The 26,201-nt window shown below is 38.8% G+C and overlaps 1 protein-coding gene across 2 annotated transcripts in view; it reads left to right on the top strand.

Moving 5' to 3' along the window:
* The window catches only part of PLCL2 (phospholipase C like 2), a 194,674-nt gene that overhangs the window by 153,490 nt on the left and 14,983 nt on the right, over nucleotides 1–26,201 (top strand). Inside the window, exon 5 of one of the 2 annotated variants that reach the window (XM_015132240.3) lies at nucleotides 18,932–19,041. The exons of the other annotated variant lie outside the window; for it this stretch is intronic. Coding sequence (XP_014987726.2) covers nucleotides 18,932–19,041 — 110 coding nt within the window. The remainder of the gene's footprint in view (nucleotides 1–18,931; nucleotides 19,042–26,201) is intronic. 2 annotated transcript variants of the gene reach the window in all.

Raw genomic sequence — 26,201 nt, 5'->3', positions numbered from 1 at the left:
AATGTCAAGGTAATAGGTGAAACAGCTTCTGTCAACCAACAGGCAGCAGGCAAGTTCCCAGATGCCATTAAGAAAGTCATTGAGTCAAATTATCCTTGTTAGCAGATGGTATGATCTTACGTTTGGAAAAGCCTAAAGACTCCACCATAAATCTGTTAGAACTGATAAACAAATGCAGTAAAGCTGTAGGATACAAAATAAGCATGCAAAAATCAGTAGCATTTCCATATGCCAACAGTGAACAATTTGAAATTAAAAAGTAATCCCACTTAAATTAGCCCCAAATAAAATTAAATACCTAGGAATTAACTTAAAGAAGTGAAACATCTCTACAATGAAAACTATAAAACACTAATGAAAGAAAGAGGGTACACATAAAAAACTGGAAAGATATTCCATGTTCATGGATTGGAAGAATCAATATTTTTAAAATGTCCATACTACCCAAAGCAATATACAGATTCAATACAGTCGCTATCAAAATACTAGTGGCATTCTTCATGGAAATTGAAAAACAAATCCTAACATTTATATGGAACCCCTAAAGACCCAGAATATTCAAAGCTATCTGGAGCAAAAAGAACAATACTGGAGGAATCATATTATTTGCCCTCAAATAATACTGCAGAGCTATAGTAATCAAAATTGCATGGTACTGGTATAAAAGCAGACACATAGACCAATGAAACAGAATAGAGAATCCAGAAACAAATCCACACATCTACAATGAACTCATTTTCCACAAGGGTGTCAAGATTATACAGTGAGGAAAACACAGTGTCTTCGGTAAATGGTGCAGGGAAAACTGGATATCCATATGCAGAATGAAACTAGACCACTATCTCTCTCCTTATACAAAAACCAAATCAAAATTTAAATCTATGACATCAAACTGTGAAACTACTACAAGAAAACATTGGGGAAATTTTCCAGGCATTGGATTAGGCAATGATTTCTTGAGTAATACCCCACATGCACAGGTAACCAAAGCAAAAATGAACAAATGGCATCACATCAAGTTAAAAGGCTTCCACACAGTAAAGGAAACAAACAACAAAATGGAGAGACAACCCACTGAATGAATGGGACAAGGAATTAATAACCAGATTATATAAGGAGCTCAAACAACTCTGTAGGAAAAAGTATCTAATAATCCAATTTTAAAATGGGCAAAAAGTTTAATAGGAATTTCTCAAAAGATGACACACAAATGACAAACAGGCATATGAAAAGGTGCTCAAGATCCTCAGAGAAATGCAAATCAAAACTAAATGAGATATCATCTCACTGCAGTTAAAATGGCTTTTATCCAAAAGTCAGTCAATAACAAATTCTGGCGAGACTGTGAAGAAAAGGGAACCCTCATACATTGTTGGTGGGAATGTAAATTAGTACAACCATTATGGAGAGCAGTTTGAAGGTTCCTCAAAGAGCTAAAAATAGAGCTACCATACGATCGAGCAATCCCACTGCTGCATGTATACCCAAAAGAGAGGAAATCAGTATATCAAATAGATACCTGCACTCCCATGTTTATTGCAGCATTGTTCACACTAGCCAAGATGTGGAAGCAACCTAAGCATCTACCAACAGTTGAGTGGATAAAGAAAATGTGATACTTATACTCAATGCAGTGCTATTCAGCCATAAAAAAGAATGGAATCCTATCATTTGCAACATGGATGGAACTGGAAAGTCATTATGTTAAGTGAAATAAGCCAAGCACAGAAAGACAAACATCACATGTTCCCAATTATTTGTGGAATCTAAAAATCAAAATAATTGAATTTATGGGGATAGAGAATGGAAAGATGGTTACCTGAGGCTGGGAAAGGCAATGGGAGGTCAGGGTTGGGGAGGTGGGGATGGTTAATGCGTACCAAAAAAAAAAAAGTTAGAAAGAATGAGTAAGACCTAGTATTTGATAGCACAACAGGGGTGCTGTAGTCAATAATAATTTTATTGTACATTTTAAAACAATGAAAAGAGTATTATGGAATTGTTTGTAACACAAATGATAAATGCTTATTAAGTGGATAGATATCCCATTTTCCATTATTATGCTTTACATGCCTGTATCAAAACATGTCATGTACCCCATAAGTATATATACCTACTATGCACCTATAAAAATTTAAAATAAAAATAAAATTTAAAAAACCATTGAGGAGAAAGGATATCTGCCTGAACAGGTGTTTAATGCAGCTATACCCTGTTCTAGGGGGAAAAAAAACGTCACAGAGGACATTTGTTAGTAAGGAAGAGAAGCAAGCACCAGGATTTAGGGCAGGAAAGGATAGGCTAACTATTGTTTTGTGCAGATACAGTCAGGTTTATGATCAGGACTACCCCTATCTATAAAGCTGCTAATGCCCAAGCCTTAAAGGGGAAAGATAAACACCAGCTGCCAGTCTTTTGGTTGTACAACACAGAGGCCTGAACAACAAGAGCTTCTTCTGTATTAGTTTCATTGATGCTTTGTTCCTGCAGTCAGGAAGTACCTTGCCAGTAAAAGAATGCCTTTTAATGTTCTTTTGATATTGGACAATGCCCTTGGCCACTCAGAACCCCATGAGTTCAACACTGAAGGCGATGAAATATGGTCTATTTTCCCCCAAGCACAATATCTCCAAGTCAGCTTGTAGATTAAAGGGTCATAAGTACCTTAAAACTCATTACAGAGGATGCTGTATGGAAAGGATTGTTAATGCTGTAGAAGAGAACCCCTGATAGAGAGGACATCATACATGACTAGAAGGATTCGAAATACTGTTGAAGATACCATTATTGTTAAGAAAAATCCATGAAAGTCATCAAGTCCAAAACAATAAATTCCTACTGGAGAAAACTGTCCAGATGTTCACAGGATTTATAACAGAGCTGCTGAAAGAAATCATGAAAGAGATTGTGGATATGGCAAAAAAAAAAAAGTTGGGGGGTGAGGGGTTTTAGGTTATGGATTTTGGAGAAAATCAAGAGCTCATGGACACCACACCAGAGGAATTAGCAGAAGATAACTTGACAGAGATGAGTGTTTCCAAACCAGTGCCAGACAATGAGGAAGATGTAGAAGAAGCAGTGCCAGCAAATAAATTGACATCAGACAATCTGGCAGAAGCGTTCCTATTATTCAAGACTGCTTTTGACTTCTTTTATGACAAAGATCCTCCTATGATACTGGCACTGAAACTAAAGCAAAAAGTGGAAGAAGGACTGGTACTGTATGGAAGCATTTTTAGAGAAGCAAAAAAGACAGAAATTGCAGTGCATTCCTGTAAAGTTACACTGAGTGTGCCTGCCTCTCCTGCCTTTCCTTCTGCCTCCTCCGCCTCTTCTGCCTCTGCCACCTCTGAGACAGCAAGACCAACCCCTTCTTTCCTTCGTTATCCTCAGTATATTCAGCTAGAAGATGATGAGGATGAAGACCTTTATGATGATCCACTTCCACTTGATAAATAGTAAATATGTTTTCTCTTCCTCATGGTTTTCTTAATGTTTTCTTTTCTTTAGCTTACTTTATTTTAAGAATATAGTATATAATACATATAATATACAAAATATGTGTTAATCAACTGTTTATGTTACCAGTAAACATCCGTCAGGTCCAAAGTAGGCTATTATTAGTAAACTTTTTGGGGAGTCAAAAGTTACATGCAGATTTTTGACTGCATGCAGAGTCAATGCCCCTAATACCCCTGTTGTTGAGAGGTCAATTATATTTGCAAAAGGAAACCCGAGAGCCTTATAACTTTTTGCTTTGTATTAGTCTGTTCTCGTACTGCTATAAAGAAATAGCTGAGACTGGGTAATTTAGAAAGAAATGGGCTCATGGTTAATTGGGTTATGGTTCCACAGGCTGTATAGGAAGCATGATGCTAGCGTCTTCTCAGCTTCTGTGTAGGTCTCAGGAAACTTACAATCATAGCAGAAGGTGAAGGGGAGGCAGGCCTATCTTACGTGGCTGGATCAGGAGGGTTGGAGGAGGTGATGCACTCTTTTAAACAACCAGATCTCATGAGAACTCAAAAGGGGGGATGGTGTTGAACCATTCGTGAGAACTCTGCCCCCATGATTCAGTCACCTCCCACCAGGCTCCACCTCTAGCACTGGGGATTATGTTTCAACATTAGATTTGGGTGGGGACACAGATTAAAACCATTTATTCTACTCTGGCCCCTCCCAGATCTCATGTCCTTCTCACATTTCAAAATATAATCATCCCTTCCCGATAATCCCCCAAAGTCTTAACTCATTCCAGCATTAGTTCAAAAGTCCAAAGTTTCATCTGAACAAGGCAAGTCCCTTCCACCTATAAACCTGTAAAATCAAAACAAGTTACTTACTTCCAAGTTACAATGGGGATAGATTGAGTAAGTAATCCCGTTTCAAAAGGGAGAAATCAGCCAAAAGAAAGGGGCTACAGGGAGCAGTGTCCAGGGGCTGTACAGAGCAGCTGGGCCCTGGACTTGGTCCATGAAACCATTCTTCCTGCCTAGGCCTTGGGTCTGTGATAGGAGAGGCTGCCAGGAAGGTCTCTGAAATACCTTTCAGGCCTTTTCTCCATTGTCCTGGCTATTAGCATTTGCTTTTTATTTATCAAATTTCTGCAACCTGCTTGAATTCCTCTTCTGAAATGGGCTTTTCTTTTCTGCCACATGGCCAGGCTGCACATTTTTCCAACTTTTATGCTCTGTTTCCCTGTTAAATATAAGTTCCAGTTTCAGGTCATTGCTCTGCTTGTGCATGTGAGCATAGGTTGTTAGAAGCAGCCAGGCTACATCTTGAATACTTTGCTGCTTAGAAATTTCTTCTTCCAGATATCCTAAATCATCACTCTCAAGTTCAGGGTTCCACAGATCCCTAGAGCAGGGACACAATGCAGCCAGACTCTTTGCTAAAGCATAGCAAAAGTGACCTCTACTCCAGTTCCCAGTAAGTTCCTCATTTCCATCTGAGACCTCCTAAGCCTGGACTTCATTGTCCATATCACTATCAGTATTTTGGTCGTAACAATTTAACAAGTCTCTAGGAAGTTCCAAACTTTCCCTCATCTTCCTTTCTTTTTCTGAACTCTCCAAACTGTTCCAACCTTTGCCCATTACCAGTTCCAAAGCTGCTTCCACATCTTCAAGTGTCTTTCCAGCAATGCCCTGCTTCTCAGTATCAGTTTCTGTTTTATGAGGCTTCAGGAAACTTACAATCATGGTGAAAAGCAAAGCGGGAGCAGGCATCTTCACATGGCCCGAGCAGGAGGAAGAGAGGGGGAGGTGCCACACATTCTTAAACAACCAGATCTCGTGAGAACTTACTCACTGTATACTACCAAGGTGGGATGGTACTAAACCATTTATGAGAATGCTACCCCCATGATCCAATTACCTCCCACCGGGACCCACCTCCAGCATTGGGGATTATATTTCAACATGAGATTTGGATGGGGACACAGATCCAAATCCTCTCAGTTCTCATTTATGTCAGAGTGTTTCTCAGCTCTGTTTTACAAAAGTGAAAGGTTCTTTCCTGGGAATTCAGAGACCCATGTTCTGGTGCCCTCTGTACCATGTCTTGCTGTGTGACTTTAGTTTAGTCACTTGACCCCTCTCTGCCCCATTTTCCTTCTTCTAAGTGGCAGTGGATTATGTGATTCCCTGATGGCCCTATGCCTTCTAAATTACAGTGAACTAAGATCAGTTACATAAACAGCAGTTTGAGAATGGCTGGATTACAGTTACTGAAAAAGATTAAACAAGTCATCCCATACAATGTTACAAGACACATAAATTGTAACCCATCATCATTAGTTTCAAGGAGTAAAGTTAACACTTAACTCTGAAGGTGAAAAGCCAACCTTTCTGAAGATGAGACACAGGAAACCTGCATCAGACTCCCATACCCCATTTGAAATCCGCAACATCTTTTCTCTTAAAGACTGCGTATTGAACCACCACATCTTCTTCTAGGCATTTACTAATTAATTAACTAATAATTAGTGAAGTCAAGGGAAGAAAAGAAGTAACAGCGTCCTCAGTGGCCTCTTTCTCATTTTAATTCCCTCACAAGGGACCTTCATCACTGATAAGGGATGGCAGAGGAAATGACCACAAAGACAACAACTAGGCCAACTCATTCAGAGCAAAAACTTTACAATAAGCAACTGGTGTCTAGAAACCCGTCTCACCACACCCCAACCGTCCCTGTAACCTTCACCCTAATTCTGCTCTAAGATTCCCACATCATCTATTCACAGTCATGCAAAGAAAAGAGAGATTCCCACATCAACTTTCACACTAATGCTATTTTTCATATGTGTGGTCAGAATCTCCCGGGAATGCTTGTTGAAAATGCAGTCTCTTTATATCATTCCCAAAATATTGACCATTTGGGAGTGGGACTCAGGAATTTGCATTGTGGTGAGCACATTCAGGTTTTGAGAACTTCTCTTTTGAGGGTGGAGCAGAGCAGGCCCTCTTCTGAGTTCATACTCTTTCCCTAAGCCTCTCTCCTCTGTCTCGCACAGGGACAGTGTGAGTGACTGCTCTGACTCAGACATGCACCAGCTGTGTGATTGAGGGACAGCCAAATTATCTTTCTAGAGCAGCATAGAACATGGCTTTCACCAGTGACATTTCCCCTGTGCCACAAATGAAGGGGAGGGAAGTTTGGGGGATACTTGCCTTTCCTGGGGTACCTGTTCTGTGATTAAATCCCAACACTGTGCTCTCTTGTCACATCTTCCTCCCTCCTTCCTTTGTAAACCCGTAGAGTCTCTGAAAGCATCCCCTTGTATTTAAATAGCAATTCTCAGGGTCATCTCAGCAGGTGTTCTGCTGAAGAGGGGTCAGGAGTAACTCTCAGGCTATTTTTAACTCTGGCACTTGCGTAAATAAACCACTTGGTTATGAGAATTCCCATTATAATTGCTTATTAAAACTGAGAAGAACTATAAGTAAAGTCCACAGACAAAATGAATCACCTTTCTCATACAAATACCAGAAGGTTATGTATATACATACATATGTGTGTATATTAGGTATCCTTACGTTTAATATAAAGTGATTTGGCCCAGATTATCTCTAAGGCTTTTCCAGCTCTCTAATTCTGTGGTCTACAAATACTATAGTATATTATAAATATATAAGGGATTGTAAAAGGGAATATATAAATAATTGAATAAAAGTGAACAGATGCATTCTAAGAATGTTTTAACAGTATTTAGAGGTAAACTTTCTTATAAGAATAAAGAATATAAAGCAACTTTAATTAACCTGTGTTCTTTTATTATAGGTCACTGTATTCTCATTATAGGTCAGTGCTGTGTCAATAACATATTAACATATTACATTAAAAACACAGTCATGCATTTGTGGAATTTGTTTCATGACAAGTAATTATACTAATTACTTATTGGAGATGCAAAAAAAAGATGATAATGTTTCTACCATCATGGAAAGTTATAATAAAACACAACCAAGTGAGTGGTATAGATAACAGGTATAAATGAAATTTGAAGAAAGGAGCAGTCTCAGAGTCTTTTGTTGTTAGGAAAGGAGGCCAAGCTTGAACTAGGGGCTTGAGGGAATGCAGGATTTGTATAAGTTAAGCAGAAGGAACAAGGCATTTTAGATGGGCCAAAGCTTAGCAGACTTTATCATCAAGGTGTACTTTCAGTGCACATGAAATGTATTGTCCTGGCTGAAGGGAAATATTTGCTTTTCAGGAAACAGTAAAAATTAGGATTGGAAATACAGGCTGGACTCAATGAAGGAAGCCTTTTAATTCAAGTCTAAAACATTTGGGATTGATTTTTTTTAAGCCAACATTTACTAAAGCCTAATTCATGCAACACTAGTCATGTTCCTTGGGCAAAGGACTTCATCATCACATTTTTATAATGCACCTTATCCCCTTTGGAGATTCTCAGTACACATTATCATGCTAAATATTCTCCAGTTTAACTCAGCATTTCTCAAACTTATTTGGTGATAAAGCCCTTGTCTCAAGTTCTATCTGTCAATTTCTTAAATACTTCGGGAAACTGTTACAAGCAGTGAGGTCACTAGATAGTTTAGGACTCACTCAGGAACTCAGTGATTGATTCTGTCTCCTGTGCCCTCCGTGTTCATATACTACTCCCAGCAACAGAATGTGGATGCCTGAAGTATTCGTTTAGAAAGAAGTTGGTTGTGAAGGTCTGTTTCAAGTGTGACACATATGAGATCACAGCAGGATGGTCAAATGGAAATAGCTAGTAAGTTGTCAAAACAATTAGAGTGAAGCTTCGGATGGAGATCAGGCCTACAGATAGAATTGGCTGTCTTCCAAATAGAAGGGCCACTTGAGTGAATGAGTTATCTGTTGTGCCCATCACTTGTTGTCTGTGTTCCTCCTACTGGACTGGAAACTCCTTGAGGGGAAGGGACCTTTGTTTGTTCATAACGTTTCCCAAACGCCAAGAACAGTGTCTGGCACAAAGCCAGCACTCAATAAATATCTGTTGAGCTGAATTGAATACAGAATGCTGCGTATTTATTTGTTCAACAAACAAGCTCTTTCTCTCCATCTGACCAGAAGCTGGAGATTCCACAGAAAAACGGGATATGGATCCTCCCCTAAGAAGGCTCCAGGTCGAGTATTGGAGACAGGCATCTAAGCCACTCATAAGTGTAAGTGCAGCCTAGGGTGTAAGTGCAGGAGTGAGTGCACACTGCCCTAGAGCCCTGATCACACAGAGGAGGAGTGGGGAGGTCTGTCTGTGGGGATAGTTGAACCAGACTTTAGGGCAGGAGTTAAGTCAAGAAGGTTGTTTGTCTAAGAGCCAAGGCAAGTGGGCACAGACATTCCAGACAAACAGAAGAGCGTATGCAGGGCAATACAGCCCATGCCAGCAGCAGCAGTGAGTAATGTGGAATATCACATGGGAAAGACAGGAACAGCGAATGAGGCTGGAAATGGAGGCCAGGAACTAATACATAATATATAATACATAATATTAAGAATATTAAGAAGCTTTAACATTATATTAAGCAAACAGACTTAGTGTTAGACTGCATGTAAAAGAATTTTGTATGGCAAAAACCAACATTCTGAAGGTTGTGCTAACAGTACTTATTGATGGATTGAATGTGGCATAGGAGGAGAGAAAGAGATGATTTTTGGCTTCCTCTTGGAAGGATGGAGCTGGTATTTACCAGGATGCTGAAGACTGGGGCAGGCCTGGTCTTGAAAGGGAAGATCAGGGGTATGGTTTTGGACAAGTTAAGTTTGATATGCCTAGTTGACCTCCAAGTCTGAAGTTTAGAGGAGAAGTCAAGACTGGAATCAATAAACTTGGGAGCTATCATTGCAAAGGTAATCTTTCAAGCTGGGAGACTGAGCTCATCTAAGAGATGACCGTAGACATAGAAGAGGGATCCCTGGCCCCCAGTATTTATATGTCAGCAAGATGCAGAAGAGCAAACAGGAGGTTAAGGTGTTCAAAACATTTGGGCATCCATCTGGGTTTCAGGTTAAGGTGTGACAGCTAGAGAGGTGGGAGGAGAACACTGATCTTCTGGAAGTCTAGTAAATGAAGTATTTCAAGAAGATACCATTTTTCAGATGTTTGTATTAAAGACCCCAGAATTCTATCACATATAAATCACGATGGATTGGTAAGGATATCGGGGAAGCTGATAACTCAGATTTGGGGGAGAAAGGGCATGTAAATTGTGTGCATGTCCATATCTGGGGAAGCCCATATGGAAGTAAATTTCAGAATTTCAAAGTTTATATACTTCCAACCAATAATTCCATTGTTTCAGAGATTATTCTATAAATATGATCAAATACTTCGGGAAAGCCATATATGCAAAGGTTTTTGTTGTAATATTGAGGACAACTTAAATGCTTACCAGGAGGGCCCTGGGACGTACATTATGATACATTCTTATAATGGAACATTATGCCACTGTATAAAGAATAAAGAATTCAAAAATTAGCCAGCTATGGCGGCACATGCCTTTAGTCCCAGCTACTAGGGAGACTGAGGCACGAGAATCGCTGGAACCTGGGAGGCAGAGGTTGCAGTGAGCCAAGATTGCACCACTGCACTCTAGCCTAGGCGACAGAGCGAGAATCTGTCTCAAAACAAAAAGAATAAAGAAGTATATGTGTGTGTATGTGTGTTATATATATACACACTTGTGTATATATGTGTATATGCATTTCTGTATGTGTGTATATATATTTGCGTGTATGTATACATATATATACTTGCCTCCAGACATATGTATACATATATAAGAAAGATCTTATATACATATATAGAGATATAGATAGTTGTAAAAGCAAGAGAAACCGTGTGCGTTATTTGCTAACATTTGCTTTAAAGAGGCAGGGAGAATATGCCATGTGTGCTGTGTGTGCATCTCTCAGGAAGGGTACCTAAGAAGGAATAACAGCGGTTGCCTGAGATGGGGAGGGAAACAAGGAGGCTGGGAGATCGGGAAAGGAAAGACAGTTCCCTGTATATCAGTTTATACTTTTAAAATTGTTAAACCATATGACTACATTATCTGTTGAAAATTAAAATCGAAAGAGGTGTCAAAAAGAAGGAGAAACATGGACAGGCTGCAGTCACGAGGACCTTGTGTGTTATGGTAATCATGCCAGACTGTGGGAGAGCAGGAAAGCATCGATGTGAAAGTGGCGATCCAAACAAAAATGTTCTAGGTCTAACAGAACGTGTGTGGCGATCCAAACAAAAATGTTGTAGGTCTAACAGAACTCCTCTGTGCATAATTGTGGTGAAGTCCTCTTTATTTCTCAGTGAAATGAAGTGAGAAGGGTCTTGCTAAGCACATTCTTCTTCTTATCCCACCCGGGTGAGTCACGTGGTCATGTGTTTAGAATGGTGGCGTGGTAATTAGATTCCACAAAGGGCTGAAAGTTATGCAACTTCATCTCACCTAGCTCTACCCAGATGGAAAGTGCTGGCAGAAGAAGAAAACCTCCCTCATATAATTCATTCACAAATTGTACTGCTGTGGATTTGGCATTGCAAGGATCTTGTCATCCATCTGGGTTTCAGGCATATATTTAAGAGACCTGGTTTATCTTTTCCATCTCATGTGGAACGGGATTTAACAGTGCAAAATCCATCTTAAAATAATTTGGCTTTTGTTAATGCCCAGATTGTTTGGGAAGAAGGCCAAGAAAAGGAGGCTACCAACTGGTGAACTATCTGAAAAGCAATTAGGCATTTCCACATCTCCACAAGGATTAGGATGTAAACACCCGCAGGTCGGCCACACACCCAAACTTCAGACCTCTGGAGTTTTGAGGCAGAGCATATAGTTTACAAAGCCTGTACATTTAAACAGGTACTATATATAAATTATACGTATTCTCATAAAATTATCAGATATCCCTATTTTGTTCTCTAAGTAGTGTGATATCATACGTACAAACCATGTTACGTTAAGGTATGTTTAATACCGTTGACATTCACCTCTTGAATGAGGTCCCAAACACACCTGTGTCATATGGTATTCCATCTTTCAGGAAATAATCCACTACACCTAATTTGGGGAATTTGAAATAAATTAAAAATATAAATATATATTTTGTCACCATTTAAAAGATTTTAGCTTTTGCTTTTAATTTGTTTTTTAATCTACACACAAAAATTTTTGTACTGATTGTGTTTGTGATAAAAGAGCTTTTTGGGACAGCAAAGTAAATTTTCAGTTGAAAAACTAATCTTTAAGTGTATCCATTTAAGATCAATATGTCTCCTCATGAAGAATTTTTAAAATTATATTTGCTTCTAAAATTTTAGCCATGTGCTACATGCTGTATTTTATTTTCATATCATTTAGATTGGTAGAGAAAATCCTAACCAGAATGTTTGAAAGGTCGTCTGCTTTACGTTTGGCAAGAATAAATGGCATTCATTTCATTGAAAAAGGAGGTGATGCCATGTTTCTGACTTGGCCCTCACTTCCTTTCAAAGCAAAAACCTCTTTTTGATATATTTTTATTGTATATATCATATTTTTATTTTCAGGGCTGTTTGGTTTTCATCTAAGTTTGTTATCTGTGATGGGAAGCAGAAAACTTGATAGAAGTGGAAATTTCTCTTCACTATTTCCCAGTATAGTTGTATGCAGTTGTACTAAATGTTCTGAGTTAACTATGCCATCTTGAAAATTTTGCACCCATTTATTAATTTTTACAAAACCTCACATTTTATCAGCATTATAATTCATTTTTTGTCATTAAGCTTTTAAGCCCTTCAGGAAAAAACTATTTAAAAGATTTAAATTATAAAATATTTTGAAATAATAATTGGAAAATTATGTGTAATCAACACCTACACATATAAAAAATCTGAGCTGTTTAGATTTTAGAGATAATGCTGAAAGAAGCAATAAATTTCTAAAATGTTTCTTTATATAAAAATTCAATAATATAATTTTGTGTGGCCATACCAATTTTTAAAATTTAACATTATAGCTCTAAAGCAAAGGTTACATGATTTGTGTAGTCCTCACCATGAAATGATGGTTTCATTCTGTTCTTTGTTCGCACAGCCTGTATCTTCCATTCCCTTTTGATGAGAACTGAATTAAACTCTCATTGACATCACCTAAGGATTTTCCATGTGTCCTTTCTCTGCTGCTTGATGACCTACTATTTATACCCTTAGTTCCCAAGTTCATTATCACAAAGAAATTGCAGCAGGTTTCCTCATGGTTAACATTCCAGAAGAAAAATAACCCACTGCTTTTCCCTAGGAACAGAAACTTGGGGTCATGGAGTCAAAGGAACTTAATGGTTGGGTCTTTGGCACAGAGCAACTGAGGCTCAAAGACAATCATTTTGTTGAAAGAGCGGCCACACCAGGCCAGCCAGGTCTGTGTATGAGACACTGATCATTTGTTAATCTCTGAACATAATTTACCCCTAAGCATTAACCCGTATTCCTGCATGTTTTATTGGATTCATGTAATATGCTCACAGCCTTCAAACTTTGATGTCTTTAAACACACTGTATATTCTGACTGTTAAATATATCGCACATAGCAATTGTGTCACACTTCCAAAGGACTGTTTACCTAGTTAGTGTTGGTTTTCAATGACGTTTTTTCCATTTCTTTGGCTAGAATTAACTGTTACCTCTTCTCACTTGGGTGGCAACATGGTTGTAGAATCAAGGAATCCTAGTTCCTTTCCCTCCCTCTTTAATAGCTGCCCCAAAATGTTATGTTTCACTTTTAAAGAAAACATGGACAAGGCCATACTATTTGAGACTTTTATAGTGCCATTTAGTTTAAATTAGACTAGTATATGGGACATTGGCTAATAGAAAAAACACAATTATTTTGTTAAACAGTTAACTTCAAGATAATATGAACAGCTATACATGACTCTAAAATATACAAATTTAGGATGCAAATGTGTTGCTACAGTATTTGGAAGATATTGGAAACATACAGATAAATGAAACTTGTTTTTGAAAAAAAAAATCCTACTTTTTATCCCCTCATTATTATTGGCCTAGTTTCTATTTGTGAACCTGAAGATTGTTTTCACAGTGGGAATTCTTGTTACCATCACTAAGCAGAGGCAGCAGCAGCAACCTTGACACCGTCCCGAATCTGCCTTTCTGTTTATTCTCCCCAGTGTCTGCCTGGTGGCTTTTCATACGTCCAGCAGGCAATGCTCTGGCCACATAAGCTAACAGCCACACTCTGTAAGAATATTAGGACTCTTTTGGCTTAAATCAACAATTTTAAAACTTCTAAATATGACCTAAATATGCAGATGATCATCACAAAAGAAATTTTCTCAGGATCAATAAAATTCCAATTATTTTTATTAAGTATATAGGTTTTTCTTACCTATAATTCATCAATGAAAAACACTTGTGTCTCTTTCTCTCCCTTCCTTCATTCCTTCCTTCCCTCCCTCCCTCTCCTGTTTCCTTCCTTCCTTCCTTCCTTCCTTCCTTCCTTCCTTCCTTCCTTCCTTCCTTCCTTCCTTCTTCCTTCCTTCTTCCTTCTTGTCTTTTAGGATAGACAGTCTTACAGTTCTTAGATTTTCTGAAATACCCCTCTAATAATGACCCTCTGATACCTACTGGACATGGACTTTGCATCTCTCTGTCCCATCTCCCCATCTTCCTAATCGGGTTTTCTTCAAAATGATCCCTAGTCCTCTTGCATGGAAATCTGAAAATGTTTGTGGCTGGGCCCACTGCAGACCTCCTGAATCAGAACCTCCAGGGAGATGCAGGAACCTGCACTTTAAACACACCTCCAGCGATTCTGTTACTCGTTGAGGTTTGAGATGCACTCTCTAGTCTCCATGTGACTTCTCTGTGCTGCCTGTGTCCACTATTCTCTGACAAGTTCCCCCAGACCCTCCTCACATGCTCTTTAAATTCTCTGGATTACTGTAATCCACTTTTGCCTGTTCCACTGCAGTCACAGGTTCACACAGCTCCTTGCCCACCCACAGCTTTTACCAACACTGGGTCATGCTCCATTCGCATCCCCACAGTGGGAGTCCCTCATCTTTTCTCTTCCTGTAATTAAAGTGCAAGGAGTTTTAAAATAAAATGAACTTGACTTCTTGGGGGAGGAGAGAGGGAGTGTGACTTAGTCTTAAGCTTTTTATTTCTCACCTGATTTTCACCAGCTACTTTAAAACTCACTCTAGTCTTTAGACAGAATAGTATGACTTACAGAAGAAGGGATACTACTCTTTAGCTTTTTAGTAAGAGAAGGACTTTTTCGTTGGGCTAATGTTTGTTTGCTGAAAATATTTTGAAAAATGAAGTGGTTACTTAACTTCTAACCCAAAGAAGTTCTTTATACAGCACTGTTGTTGTAAAGAACTCTGAAGACCTCCTGTGACATGCTAGGAATAGATTTCCTAGAAATTTAGTACCGAGAGAATAATGCAATTTGCATCTTAGATATCTTAATGGATTTCTTTTGTTTTATATATATAGACTGATCCAGTTCAAATGTATAATCTCATTCTCTCTCTCTCTCTCTCTCTTCCCTTCTAACTGGTACCTGTGCAATAGCCCTTACAGCGTTCTGCCCACAGAATAATTATTTTACACGTATGACTATATTAGACAAACCAAGATTAAAATCCTTCTTTGCCACTTCCTTAGGAAAGTGCTGTAGCCTCTGTCTGCATTTCTTGTACAGCATATGTGAAGTGCCTGGCAAGTTGCCTTGCGATTCCCTTGGTTGTGTATCCTTAGTCCTTGCCCTGGCCCGAAAGGTCAAGGTGAGAACCCTTTTCCTAAAAAAATAAAATCAATATATGCTTCAAATTAGGATTAGCAAAATCCACTCTGGTGGATTAGCAAAGATCAGTCATTTCTAAGTTAATAACACAGAAATGTTTAAAAGACCAGCCTGACCAACATAGTGAAGCCCCATTTCTACTAAAAATACAAAAATTAGCCTTGTGTGGTGGCAGGCGCCTGTAATCCCAGCTACTTGGGAGGCTAAGGCAGGAGAATTGCTTGAATCCAGGAGGCAGAGATGGCAGTGAGCCGAGATCACACCACTGCACCCTCACCTGGGCAACAGAGTGAGACTCTGTTTCAAAATAAAAAATAAAAATACAAAAAAGACTTATTTAACAGAAACAGATGTATTATGCAGCAACTCAAATAATTAAATAAATGACAATGGGATTGATAGTCTGAGTTTTTTATTTTTAACTTAGTATTTCCAGTGTCCAATTTATTACCTTTTTGCCTGTTTTTTAAAAGAGCTTCACTAATAAAACATTTTGCATGTCGCTGTGAACTTTTATTGGGCTAGAGGTATTTTAAGAGGAGTAAGATAAGGGAGAATGGTCTCATTTTTTTCATAGACTTGTAAAATATGAGCTTTTTAGATAGCAGCCATGTATGCAGCTACACTTGTTTCTTTAAATATTTCCCCATTTCTTCCTTATCTATATCATTTTTTATCCTTTCAACTCTGTTTCGTCTTCAAGTCCCCAGTCCTTCTCAAGGCAGCCTGTTCTGTAAGAGCCTCTGGCCCCTAGGCTCATACTTTCTAAAGTTTCTGAAAGGTGTTTTTTTTTTTTTTTTTTTTTTTGAGACAAGAGTCTCGCTCTGTCGCCCATGCTGGAGTGCCGTGGCACGATCTCGGCTCACTGCAAGCTCCACCTCCCAGGTTCACACCATTCTCCTGCCTCAGCCTCCCGTGCAGGTGGGATTACAGGCACCTGCCACTACACTTGGTTAATTTTTGTATTTTTAGTAGAGACGGGGTTTCACCTTGTTAGCCAGGATGGTCTCGATCTCCTGACCTTGTGATCCTCCCACCTCGACCTCCCAAAGTGCTGGGATTACAGGCGTGAGCCACCGCGCCTGGCCTGAAAGCTGTTTTCTTAAGAGTAGCTGTTTGTCTAAGCTCAGCATTCCCTTCTTCTGCTGTTCCATACTTACATTATGTGAGCTGGAATTAAGCCCAGCATACCAGTTCCTGTCATTGCCTCATTACCTTACAGGTGATCAAATGTTCAGCAAGGCACCATAAACAGTCTGCCTCTAGCATAATGAGGCTTCCATGCAGATACCTTGATGTTAGAAAAATCCCTTACTATTATTGTTACACCTTGTGCCAGTTTTGAAATGCCATAAAAAGCCATCGTGAAGAGCCCACATTCGGTCAAGCAATTGTAATATGTGGTCCTGCTTTAGTTAATATCACTTCCATTTTTCCTCCCAGTTTCTTTTCCCATTCATCTTATAGTCCATGGAGTCATATTTCTTGTTTGTAGAGAGCTACCCCCTCCCTCCCACTCTTGTGTCTCTTTCCTTTCCTATAATTCCAGTCATGGATTCCATTCTGCAAACCTCAGTGATACTTGTGAGAATATGGTAGCTTCTGACTGCCAGAAACATAATGAGTATTAATTATTCCTGTTTGGAAATCCAGAACTCTTGAAGTCCAATATTAAAACTTAGAAAAGCCAAGCACATCAGTCTTATCATTAGGGCCCCAATGGGTGGATCTGAGTCATGCAGCACACTCCAAGGAGTCTCCTAGAGGTGAAGAGTGGGGAAAGTGTGTATGTGGCATTGGGGTGGAGGGGGCTTATTCAGTTAACCAAGTTGCGATGTTCTCAGGTACCATCATCAGCAAAAGAGAAGTTGGAGAAAAGGGGAGTGGTCCATGCGTTAGTTCCCTGGAGAGTGGAATGAATCTCACTAGTTACTGTTCTTTCCCGAAACCAGTGAGGCTACCATATCTTATTAGCATAACAGGAAGTAGGACCACAGCTCCTGGTTAGGTGAGAGAAAGAAACACAGAAGTAAAAAGACTAAATTGGCCATTTATTGTATTTATGATATGTGTGTCAGCTTTTGCTTGATATTTGAAGACACTAAGGAATAAAGTTGTTGTCAATCACCATATAAAGAGTTGCTTTGAAATGGTGTTGCATAGAAAGGGAATTAGAAATCGGAATGCCCAACTGAAGAGTAAAAGTGTGCAAAAGAATGTACAAAAGGTCTTGTAAAATTTACAACAGTGCCAAATTATTTGTAATAGCAAAAGTTTTTAAACCATGCAACGTCCTTCAGTAGTGAACTGGTTAAATAAATGCTGATTCGTCTACACAATGGAGTCTGTAACTGTTACAGAAAAGAGTGAGGAAGAGCTCTATACGCTGACATGGAGTGAACTCCACTATGCAACTGTGTGAGAAAAAGAAAATAACCAATGTGCAGGACACTGTACATAGTATGCTTCTTTCCTGTAAGAAAGGAAGATTATGAATAATATGTACACATTTGATTACATTTACAAAGAGAAACAATACAATAAAAAACTAATAAGAACATATACAGGGAAGAAAGATCAAGGTAGAGAAGACCATAATTGAGGCAAGACTTATCTGAATTCACCTCGATGTGTAGTTTAACTTTGGAATTATGTATGTTTTGGCATAATCCATAAAACAAATTACATCAAAAAAAAGTACTCCCCCCACCACATACATGTAAAATGAGAAAAAAGAAACACATGACCTAATTGTACATTGTCAGTAACATAACCACAGAGAGAAAAGAATTATTCCAGCTGACCCTAGAACATCATATTTTTCACTGAACATTCTCAAATACATATACCCTTAAGGACAAAAAAAAATGCTAAGAATGTTTAAATTGGATTCAGCAGTCTTACTATTAGCAGTTATATTGGTGTGATTAGGAATTAAGATTTTTCCCTCTAATGGAAAAAAAGCATAAAATTTTTAAATTTATGTAAAAACCCTGTGAACTAAATTTGAGTTAGAGGATCTATAGATCTTGCAGAAATTATTTTGAACAGCAGTAGGGAATATTTATTTATTATATAAATTCTGGTGTAGAGTTGTAGCATAAATGCAGAGTTAGAGTTCAGGGTCTTTCTCCACTCCCCTCGTTGTACTGTGGGCTTGGTCTTTGACCTCAGATTGACCCTTTCTGTGACAGAAAATACATTACTTTGCATTCTTTCTATCCCTGGTCTCCACTGTGTCCTCAGTGGAGCTGAAATCCGCCTTCTGAAAGTCCAGATCCAGATGCTGGTCCCAGCCCTTCTTTCTGCTCCCTCGCAGTCTCCCATCTCTGAAGCTTGCTGAGCTTCCCTTCTCTAAAATAAGAATAACAGTGATCATAGGTGCCCTGTTTCCCTTCAAAACAATGAGGAACAATTGCTGACTTCGAAGATGCCTTCTGCCTTGTTGTTGCCATAATTTTTCAGTGTTTTGTCCCCATTATTACATTCTTGAATGGACACATTTATGAAATTCCACTGGAGGTTGGAATCATTTTAACTTTACCTAGAAAAAGAAATATTTCCAGTTCATTACCACAGATTGGATGGGAGGTAATATACTTTGTCTTTTTTATTTCTTTCAGCCATGGAATTCCATGAACACTTGCACAGCATAGGCACCAAGGAAGGTTTGAAGGAAAGAAAGCTACAAAAAGCAGTGGAGAGCTTTACCTGGAATATTACCATCTTAAAGGTATCTACAGAGTTGTTTCTGAGGCTGGCGATTTTGCAGTCTTTTACAGCATGCTTCCCTCTCTTAGTATAACATGTCCTACATGGTACATGGTCAGCCACTGAGATTGTAGAATGGATGCATAAATCACATGAAGAACTCTGCCCTCCTAGAGTCTGCAGGCACAACAGTTTGGCATTGTAAATCAGATGAAGAACAGGGGAACTTCTATGACTGGCACATTGTAGGTTCTGATAGATAAAGCACTTAGTCATTTTATCCTTGAGACATTTTAAAGTTCATAAATGCCAGTTGCTATATGTAAAATAGAAAATATTGATTACAGAGGAATGATTGAGAATTTAAAGATTCTAGTTACTCAAATTTCATTTAACACTTGAAAGTATAATTATAGCTATAATGTTCATATAATCCCAGAAATAAATAGAAAAGAATTATATGGTGCATAATCAAAGGAAACACATAAAAGAACTGTTATTTGAAGAAATATTTCTTGAAGGGAAATGCCATCTCTATGCATATCTATTTTGGCATAACAGTTTTTAAAAATTAACTTTTTTATTTTTATTATCAAATATATTTTCATTGTCAAAAATGTCAAAAGAGCAATAATCAAAGGTAAACACAATCCCATCATCCAGAGACAGTTACTGTTGGCCTTTTGCTGTGCAGTCTCTCAGGCTGGTTTTCTACTTTATATGTAATATGACATAATTTAAAAAATAATGCGGTGTATGTACCTCGAAACTTTTGAGTTTTACTTCAATAGTTCTTCTCAGTGTTATTCGCAGAGCATAAATAATAATAACACGGAAGTTATTTCATTCCAGATCTTGGACAATTAATAAATGTAATATCACTCTCTGGTGTTTGCCTTCCAAACTTTCTCCTTAGCTGAATTTGTAGGGAAGAAAGGAAGGCTTCCCTTTCACCCTCTGAAGCTGCCTTGAAAACGAACTGACAATTGACAGATTAGCAGGCATAAAAAGACCTACATATTATATTTATTTAAGGTGCAGAAGCATGGGGAATGACAGGAGGATGATTACCTAACAACCCAGTGTGATCATGATGCTTACAAACCCTTCTTCGTAGTGGAGGGACATGGGGGAAATGTGGCCGTTTTTGAGGGGTAGTAAATGAATTTTAGGGGAAATGAATGGGCCCAGTGCTCAGAAATGGGATAGTAAATGATTCTCTTTGGGAATCGAATGGTCTGAGAAGGAAAAATAGTTTGGGAGGAAGTTCTTTGTGCTGTAGTTGTGGTGTTAAATTTTCTGTCTCTTCTTCTGTAATACAAATTTTAATCTTCTCTGGTTAATGAAATTTCAGAGAGGAAATCAGAAGCATTTGTGCTCCTCTGTGGTGGGTTCAGTTTCTAGTTAGATAAGGGAATTTGAACAGCCTCATCTTTGGGAGAGAGAGGACTGAGAGATATGTGGTGGGGGTGGTCAGAGAAACCTTGAGCCTGCTTCTTTAGGTCAGCATGTCAGTGTCATCTTTTGGGGTATTGTTTTCTGAGCCCCAACAGATTCAAGACCGTAAAGACATTATCACAGCTGCCATTTTAAATTTCCTCATTCCCCCTCAAGTTAAAAGCTGCATCCCTGGAGCTGACAATAATTTTCAGATTTGATGTAATAAAAAGTCTCTTCCAAAGCTAGTCGCCATTTGCATTTTTCTCATGTTAAACCTCTACTTATTTTTATAATTAAGATCATTTTCTTGACTTCTTCAGACATTTCCCTCTTTACTTATGTACTTTTCTTATATACCTATTTTGCTTAGAATTTAACCCTGATTGTTTGCAGATCAATAAACAGCAGACGTAAGAATTTACAACGAAAAAGGATTTGGCTTTATAATTTGCTGATTCACTCCTGGTCAGAGGTGGGGGGCACACTACAAATTTCCTGTAAACTCAGAAAATACAGCACAGCAGATTAAGCCCTGTGGTAGGAACAAATGATCACTTTGTTTTAATTTTATTAGAGGCAAATAAAGACATAGGGACCAAACTTTGGCCTGTCAAGTACCCTTGCTACTCCTGTGCGGTCCGGGAACCAGCAGCCAAGGCCTCAGGGGGGAACTTGTTAGAAATTGAGAATCTCAAGCCCCACCCTGGTCCTGCTGATTCAGAACCTACATTTTTAAAAGATCCCCAGGTGATTCTTAGGCACATTAAAGTTTGAGAAGCACTGGGCCGAGAGCCACCAAAAATGGGAGCCTGATGTACATATTAATGAAAAACAGCTGACATAAAGCAGTGTGCCATATTTTAGAAGTAATTGGACCAAATAGATACACTGAAGAAACCTACTTTCTTTTGAATTGTGTCCAGGAGAGAGAATTAACACCTCAGACTTATGTTCATATGGAAGTAAATGTATAGGATGGGGTAATAGGTCTTTTTTTAATTTCCAGGATAATATTTGCTACAGATGGTGTTTGAGGATGGTAGAACGTAAGTGAGGGATGAGGAAGAATTGGAAAGATCTGTGTGTCATTTCTGTAGAATGGGGGGCTTTTTTCATTCCTGTATGTCACTGGTTTAAACTTTCTTTAGAAGAATGAGTGCTGACAGGGAATCTTGAACATGAATTTAGGTCTGAGTTGAGCTACCAGTATTTTCCTGGCAGGAGGGCATGGGATCTGTTGAGTTCCTCCCATCACTTTTTCTTTGCAGTGAACTTGGAGAGGTGGCAGTGCTCCAGGCAGATGGCCAGCAGTAAACACACAGCGGGAGGCTCCCAGTGGCACAAATGCTTAGGGAGGGTTTCAGATGACCCCGGAAATGCAGAGAAGAGGAAGTGAAGGAGGAAGCCAGGAAGACTGCTGAAGGAGCTCTGAAACAGGCCAAGGCTTGAGAATTACCTGGGATGCTTAAAAATGCCCTCCCCTAAGCCTAACCCCAGCCTTCCCAGACCAGAATCTCTAGGCTTGGAACCAAGGGATCTGCTTATTTAACAAGTTTCTTGGGGGATTCTGAGGCACACTAAAAACAAACCTTATCATTATTGTCCTAGAATCAAAAGCTTTCCTGATGCATCACCATAGTCATTTGAACCATAAGGAGGTAGGGTGGCCAGCCATCCCAGGAACAAGACATTCAGTGCTAAAACCAGGACAATCTGGGCAAACTGGGACCATTGATCACCCTGAGAGGAGTTCCTGCCACTAAAAATGTCCTTTCATTAAAGGATGTCTGTCCCAGTTTTTATGAATCTTTACTTGCTTTGTTTAGTTTTTTTATTTTGAAGGTTCTTTTAAAATTCAGAAATGAACAAAGAAGAAATAAAGTCATCTGTAACTGCCACGCCCAAAATTATCTACTATTAACATCTTGGCATACTTACTTCCAGTCTTTTTTTTTCTTGAAAAAAAAGCATTCATTTGTTATTGTAAATCTTATCTTTTTTAAAATAGAAAAATGTTTTTAAAAGACCCAAGATTATCCCTCTGAGAAATAACCATTATTAGATGTAGGTGACCTTATTCCAGGAACCTTTCTATATGAATATGTCTGGATGGATCAGTACATATTTTATTGATTCTAAGTCATACTTTTTTTTCACACTTTCGGTATCTTTGAAATTAGCGTATATCTTATAGTCCATGGCATCTTTGCATTATATCCTGGTTAAATTGGCAATGATTTTTCTTTGTTAGTGCTACATAAAATACTGGCACATCTCACAAGCACTAATGTCTCAGATATTATGAAATAAGTTATGTCAGTAGTTATAATTCTTTTTTTTCTTTTTCTTTTTTGAGTTGGAGTCTCACTCTGTCACCCAGGCTGGAGTGCAGTGGCACAATCTCGGCTCACTGCAACCTCTGTCTCCTGGGTTCAAGTGATTCTCCTGCCTCAGCCTCCCAAATAGCTGGAACCATATGCATGCGCCACCATGCCCAGCTGATTTTTGTATGTTTAGTAGAGACAGGGTTTCACCATCTTGGCCAGGCTAGTTTCGAATTCCTGACCTCAGGTAATCTGCCCACTTCAGCCTCCCAAAGTGCTGGGATTACAGGCATGAGCCATCGCACCTGACCAACAGAATTCTAATATAATTGTTCTTTAATATTTTTTAAGTACTAAATTTCATTTTACTTAACCATAAAGATGCTAAATGAATTGGTGAGCAATTTCTACCATAACAAAGATTTATTTCCATTTCCCAAAAGATCCCTTTGAGGTTAAGAAAAGGGATTATGAAAAATGTTAATAGAAGTCATTTTGTCGGGTATTTTTAAAGCTACATGTTTTAGTTATAAGTATTGTTGGTTGACCTGCTATGAAAGATGACAATATGGGCTGGGCATGGTAGCTCATGCCTGTAATCCCAGCACTTTGGAAGGCCAAGCTGGGTGGATCATCTGAGGTTAGGAGTTCAAGACCAGCCTGGCCAACATGATGAAACCCCGTCTCTACTGAAAATACAAAAATTAGTTGGGCGTGGTGGCGGGTGCCTGTAATCCCAGCTACTTGGGAGGCTGAGGCAAGAGAATCACTTGAACCCAGGAGGCAGAGATTGCAGTGAGCCAAGATCGCACCACTGCACTCCAGCCTGGGTGACAGAGCGAGACTCTGTCTCAAAAAAAAAGAAAGATGACAATATGAGCATTCTCTAATATTACTAGATGGAGCATATTGGGTTTTTTTATTGTCCATGTTAAAAGTATTCATATTTGGTCTTAAAACTATAATTGCCATGTCACTTGAAGTTCAGTATTTAAATTGGTTCACTGTCACCATCAATCTGAGAAGGCACCCATGCTTTCCTGCAGCCTACAGGAATAGCAGGGAAAGGAAATAAAGCCAGCAGGTGTCATTGCCAGGCTTCTTATGATACTTGGACCCAGCTTTCTCTTCTCAGAGTTTGTAAAATGTCCTGTTCTAGGGTTTCTGCTGCAAACTGGGGAGAGGGTGTAATCCATTCCCACAGGCCTCCAATTGCTTCTTTGATTTAGAAACCAACTTTCAAACCTCCCTCCATTAGATAGTCTACATCATTCTTTTGTGTGTGTCAACTTTGAGACATAATGTTTGTAAAATAAAATTCACCAATTTTGAGCACAAAATCCTATGAGTTTTGACAAATGTATGTAAAGGCATAGCTTGGAGACTGCTTTTTCAGTTCCAGACCATGGCAATAAAGCAAACATCACAATAAAGTGAGTCACATGATTTTTTGGGTTTCCCAGTATATATAAAAGTTATATTTACACTATAATATGATCTATTAAGTGTGCAGTAGCATTTCTGTCTAAAACAATGTACATAGCTTAATTTAAAAATACTTTATTGCTAAAAAATGCTAATAATCATCTAAGCCCTCAGCTAGTTGTAATTCTTTTGCTGGAGGAGGGTCTTGCCTCCATGTTAATGGGTGATGACTGATTAGGGTGGTGGTTGCTGAAGGCTAGGGTGGCTCGTGGCAATTTCTTAAAATAAGACAACAATGGAGCTTGCTACACCAATGGACTCTTTCTTTCACCACAGATTTCTCTGTAACGTGCAATGCTGTTCAGTAGCATTTTACCCACAGTAGAACTTCTTTGAAAATTAGTCTTCTCAAACCCTGCCATTCCTTTATCAATTAAGTGTATGTAATATTCCAACTCCTTTGCTGTAATTACAGCAATGTTCACAGCATCTTCACTGGAGTAGATTCCATCTCAAGAAACCACTTTCTTTGCTCATTCATAAGAAGCAACTCCTCATGCATTACAGTTTTATGATGAGATTGCAGCAATTGAGTCACCTCTTCAGGCTCTATTTCTAATTCTAGTTATCTAGCTATTTTCATCACATCTGCATTTACTTTCCCCACTGTTGTCGTGAACCCCTCCAAGTCAACCATGAGGGCTGGGATCAACTTCCTCCAAAATCAGCTTCTTCCAAACTCCTGTTAATGTTGACATTCTGACTTCTCCCATGAATCATGAATGTTATTAATGGCTTCTTAGAATGGTGAATCCTTTCCAGAAGGTCTTCAATTTACTTTACCCAGATTCATCAGAGGCATCACAATCTATGACAGCTATAGCCTTACTAAATGTATTTCTTAAATAATAAGACTTGAAAGTCAAAATTACTCTTTGATCCATGGGCTGCAAAATGGATATTGTATTAGCAGGCATGTAAACAATATTAATCTCCTTGTGCATCCCTATCAGAGCACTTGGGTGACCAGGTACATTGTTGGTAGGCAGTAATATTGTGAAAGGGACCTTTTTTACTGAGTCCCAACTGTGGGCTTAAAATATTCAGGAAACCATGTTGTAAACATGTATGTTGTCATCTAGGCTTTATTGATCCATTTATAGAGCACAGGCAGAGTAAATTTAGCATAATTCTTAAGGACCCTAGGATTTTCAGAATGGCCAATGAGCATCAGCTGCTACTTACAGCCACCAACTGCATTATTCCCTAACAAGAATATCAAACTGTCCTTTGAACCCTTGAAGTCAAGCATTGACTTCTCCTTTTGAGCTATGAAAGCCCTAGATGGCATCGTCTTTCAATAGAAGGCTGTTTCATCTACACTGAAAATCTGATGTTTAGTACAGCCACCTTCATCAATGATCTTGGCTAAATCTTCTGGGTAGCTCACTGCACCTTCTACATCAGCACTTGCTGTTTGCATTGCACTTTGATGTGATGGAGATGGCTTATTTCCTTAAACCTATGACCCAACCACTGCTAGCCTCTAGCTTTTCTTCTGCAACTTTCTTACCTCTCTTAGCCTTCATAGAATTGAAGAGAGTTACGGCCTTGCTCTGGAATAGGCTTTGGCTTAAGAGAATGTTGTGGCTGGTTTGATCTCCTATTGAGACCACTTAGACTTTATGCATATCAGCAATAAGGCAGTTTAGCTTTCTCATCATTCATGAGTTCAGTAGAACAGCACTTTAAATTTCCTTCACAAGCTTTTCCTTTGCATTAACAACTTGGATAAATGTTTGGTGCAAGAGGCCTAGCTTTTTGCTCATCTTGGCTTTTGACTTGAACTTGGCCTTCCTCAGTAAGCTTCATTATTTCTAGTTTTTTATTTCAAGTGCAACTCTTCTTTTCACTTGAACACTTGGAGGCCTTTGTAGGGTTATTTTTTTTGGCCTAATCTTCATATTGTTATGTCTCAGGGACTTTTCATGTC

Source organism: Macaca mulatta, chromosome 2 (assembly GCF_049350105.2).
Source record: "Macaca mulatta isolate MMU2019108-1 chromosome 2, T2T-MMU8v2.0, whole genome shotgun sequence".
Taxonomy (NCBI): domain Eukaryota; kingdom Metazoa; phylum Chordata; class Mammalia; order Primates; family Cercopithecidae; genus Macaca; species Macaca mulatta.
Note: the sequence above shows the minus strand (reverse complement) of the source record. Positions and strands in the feature narration are given on the sequence as shown.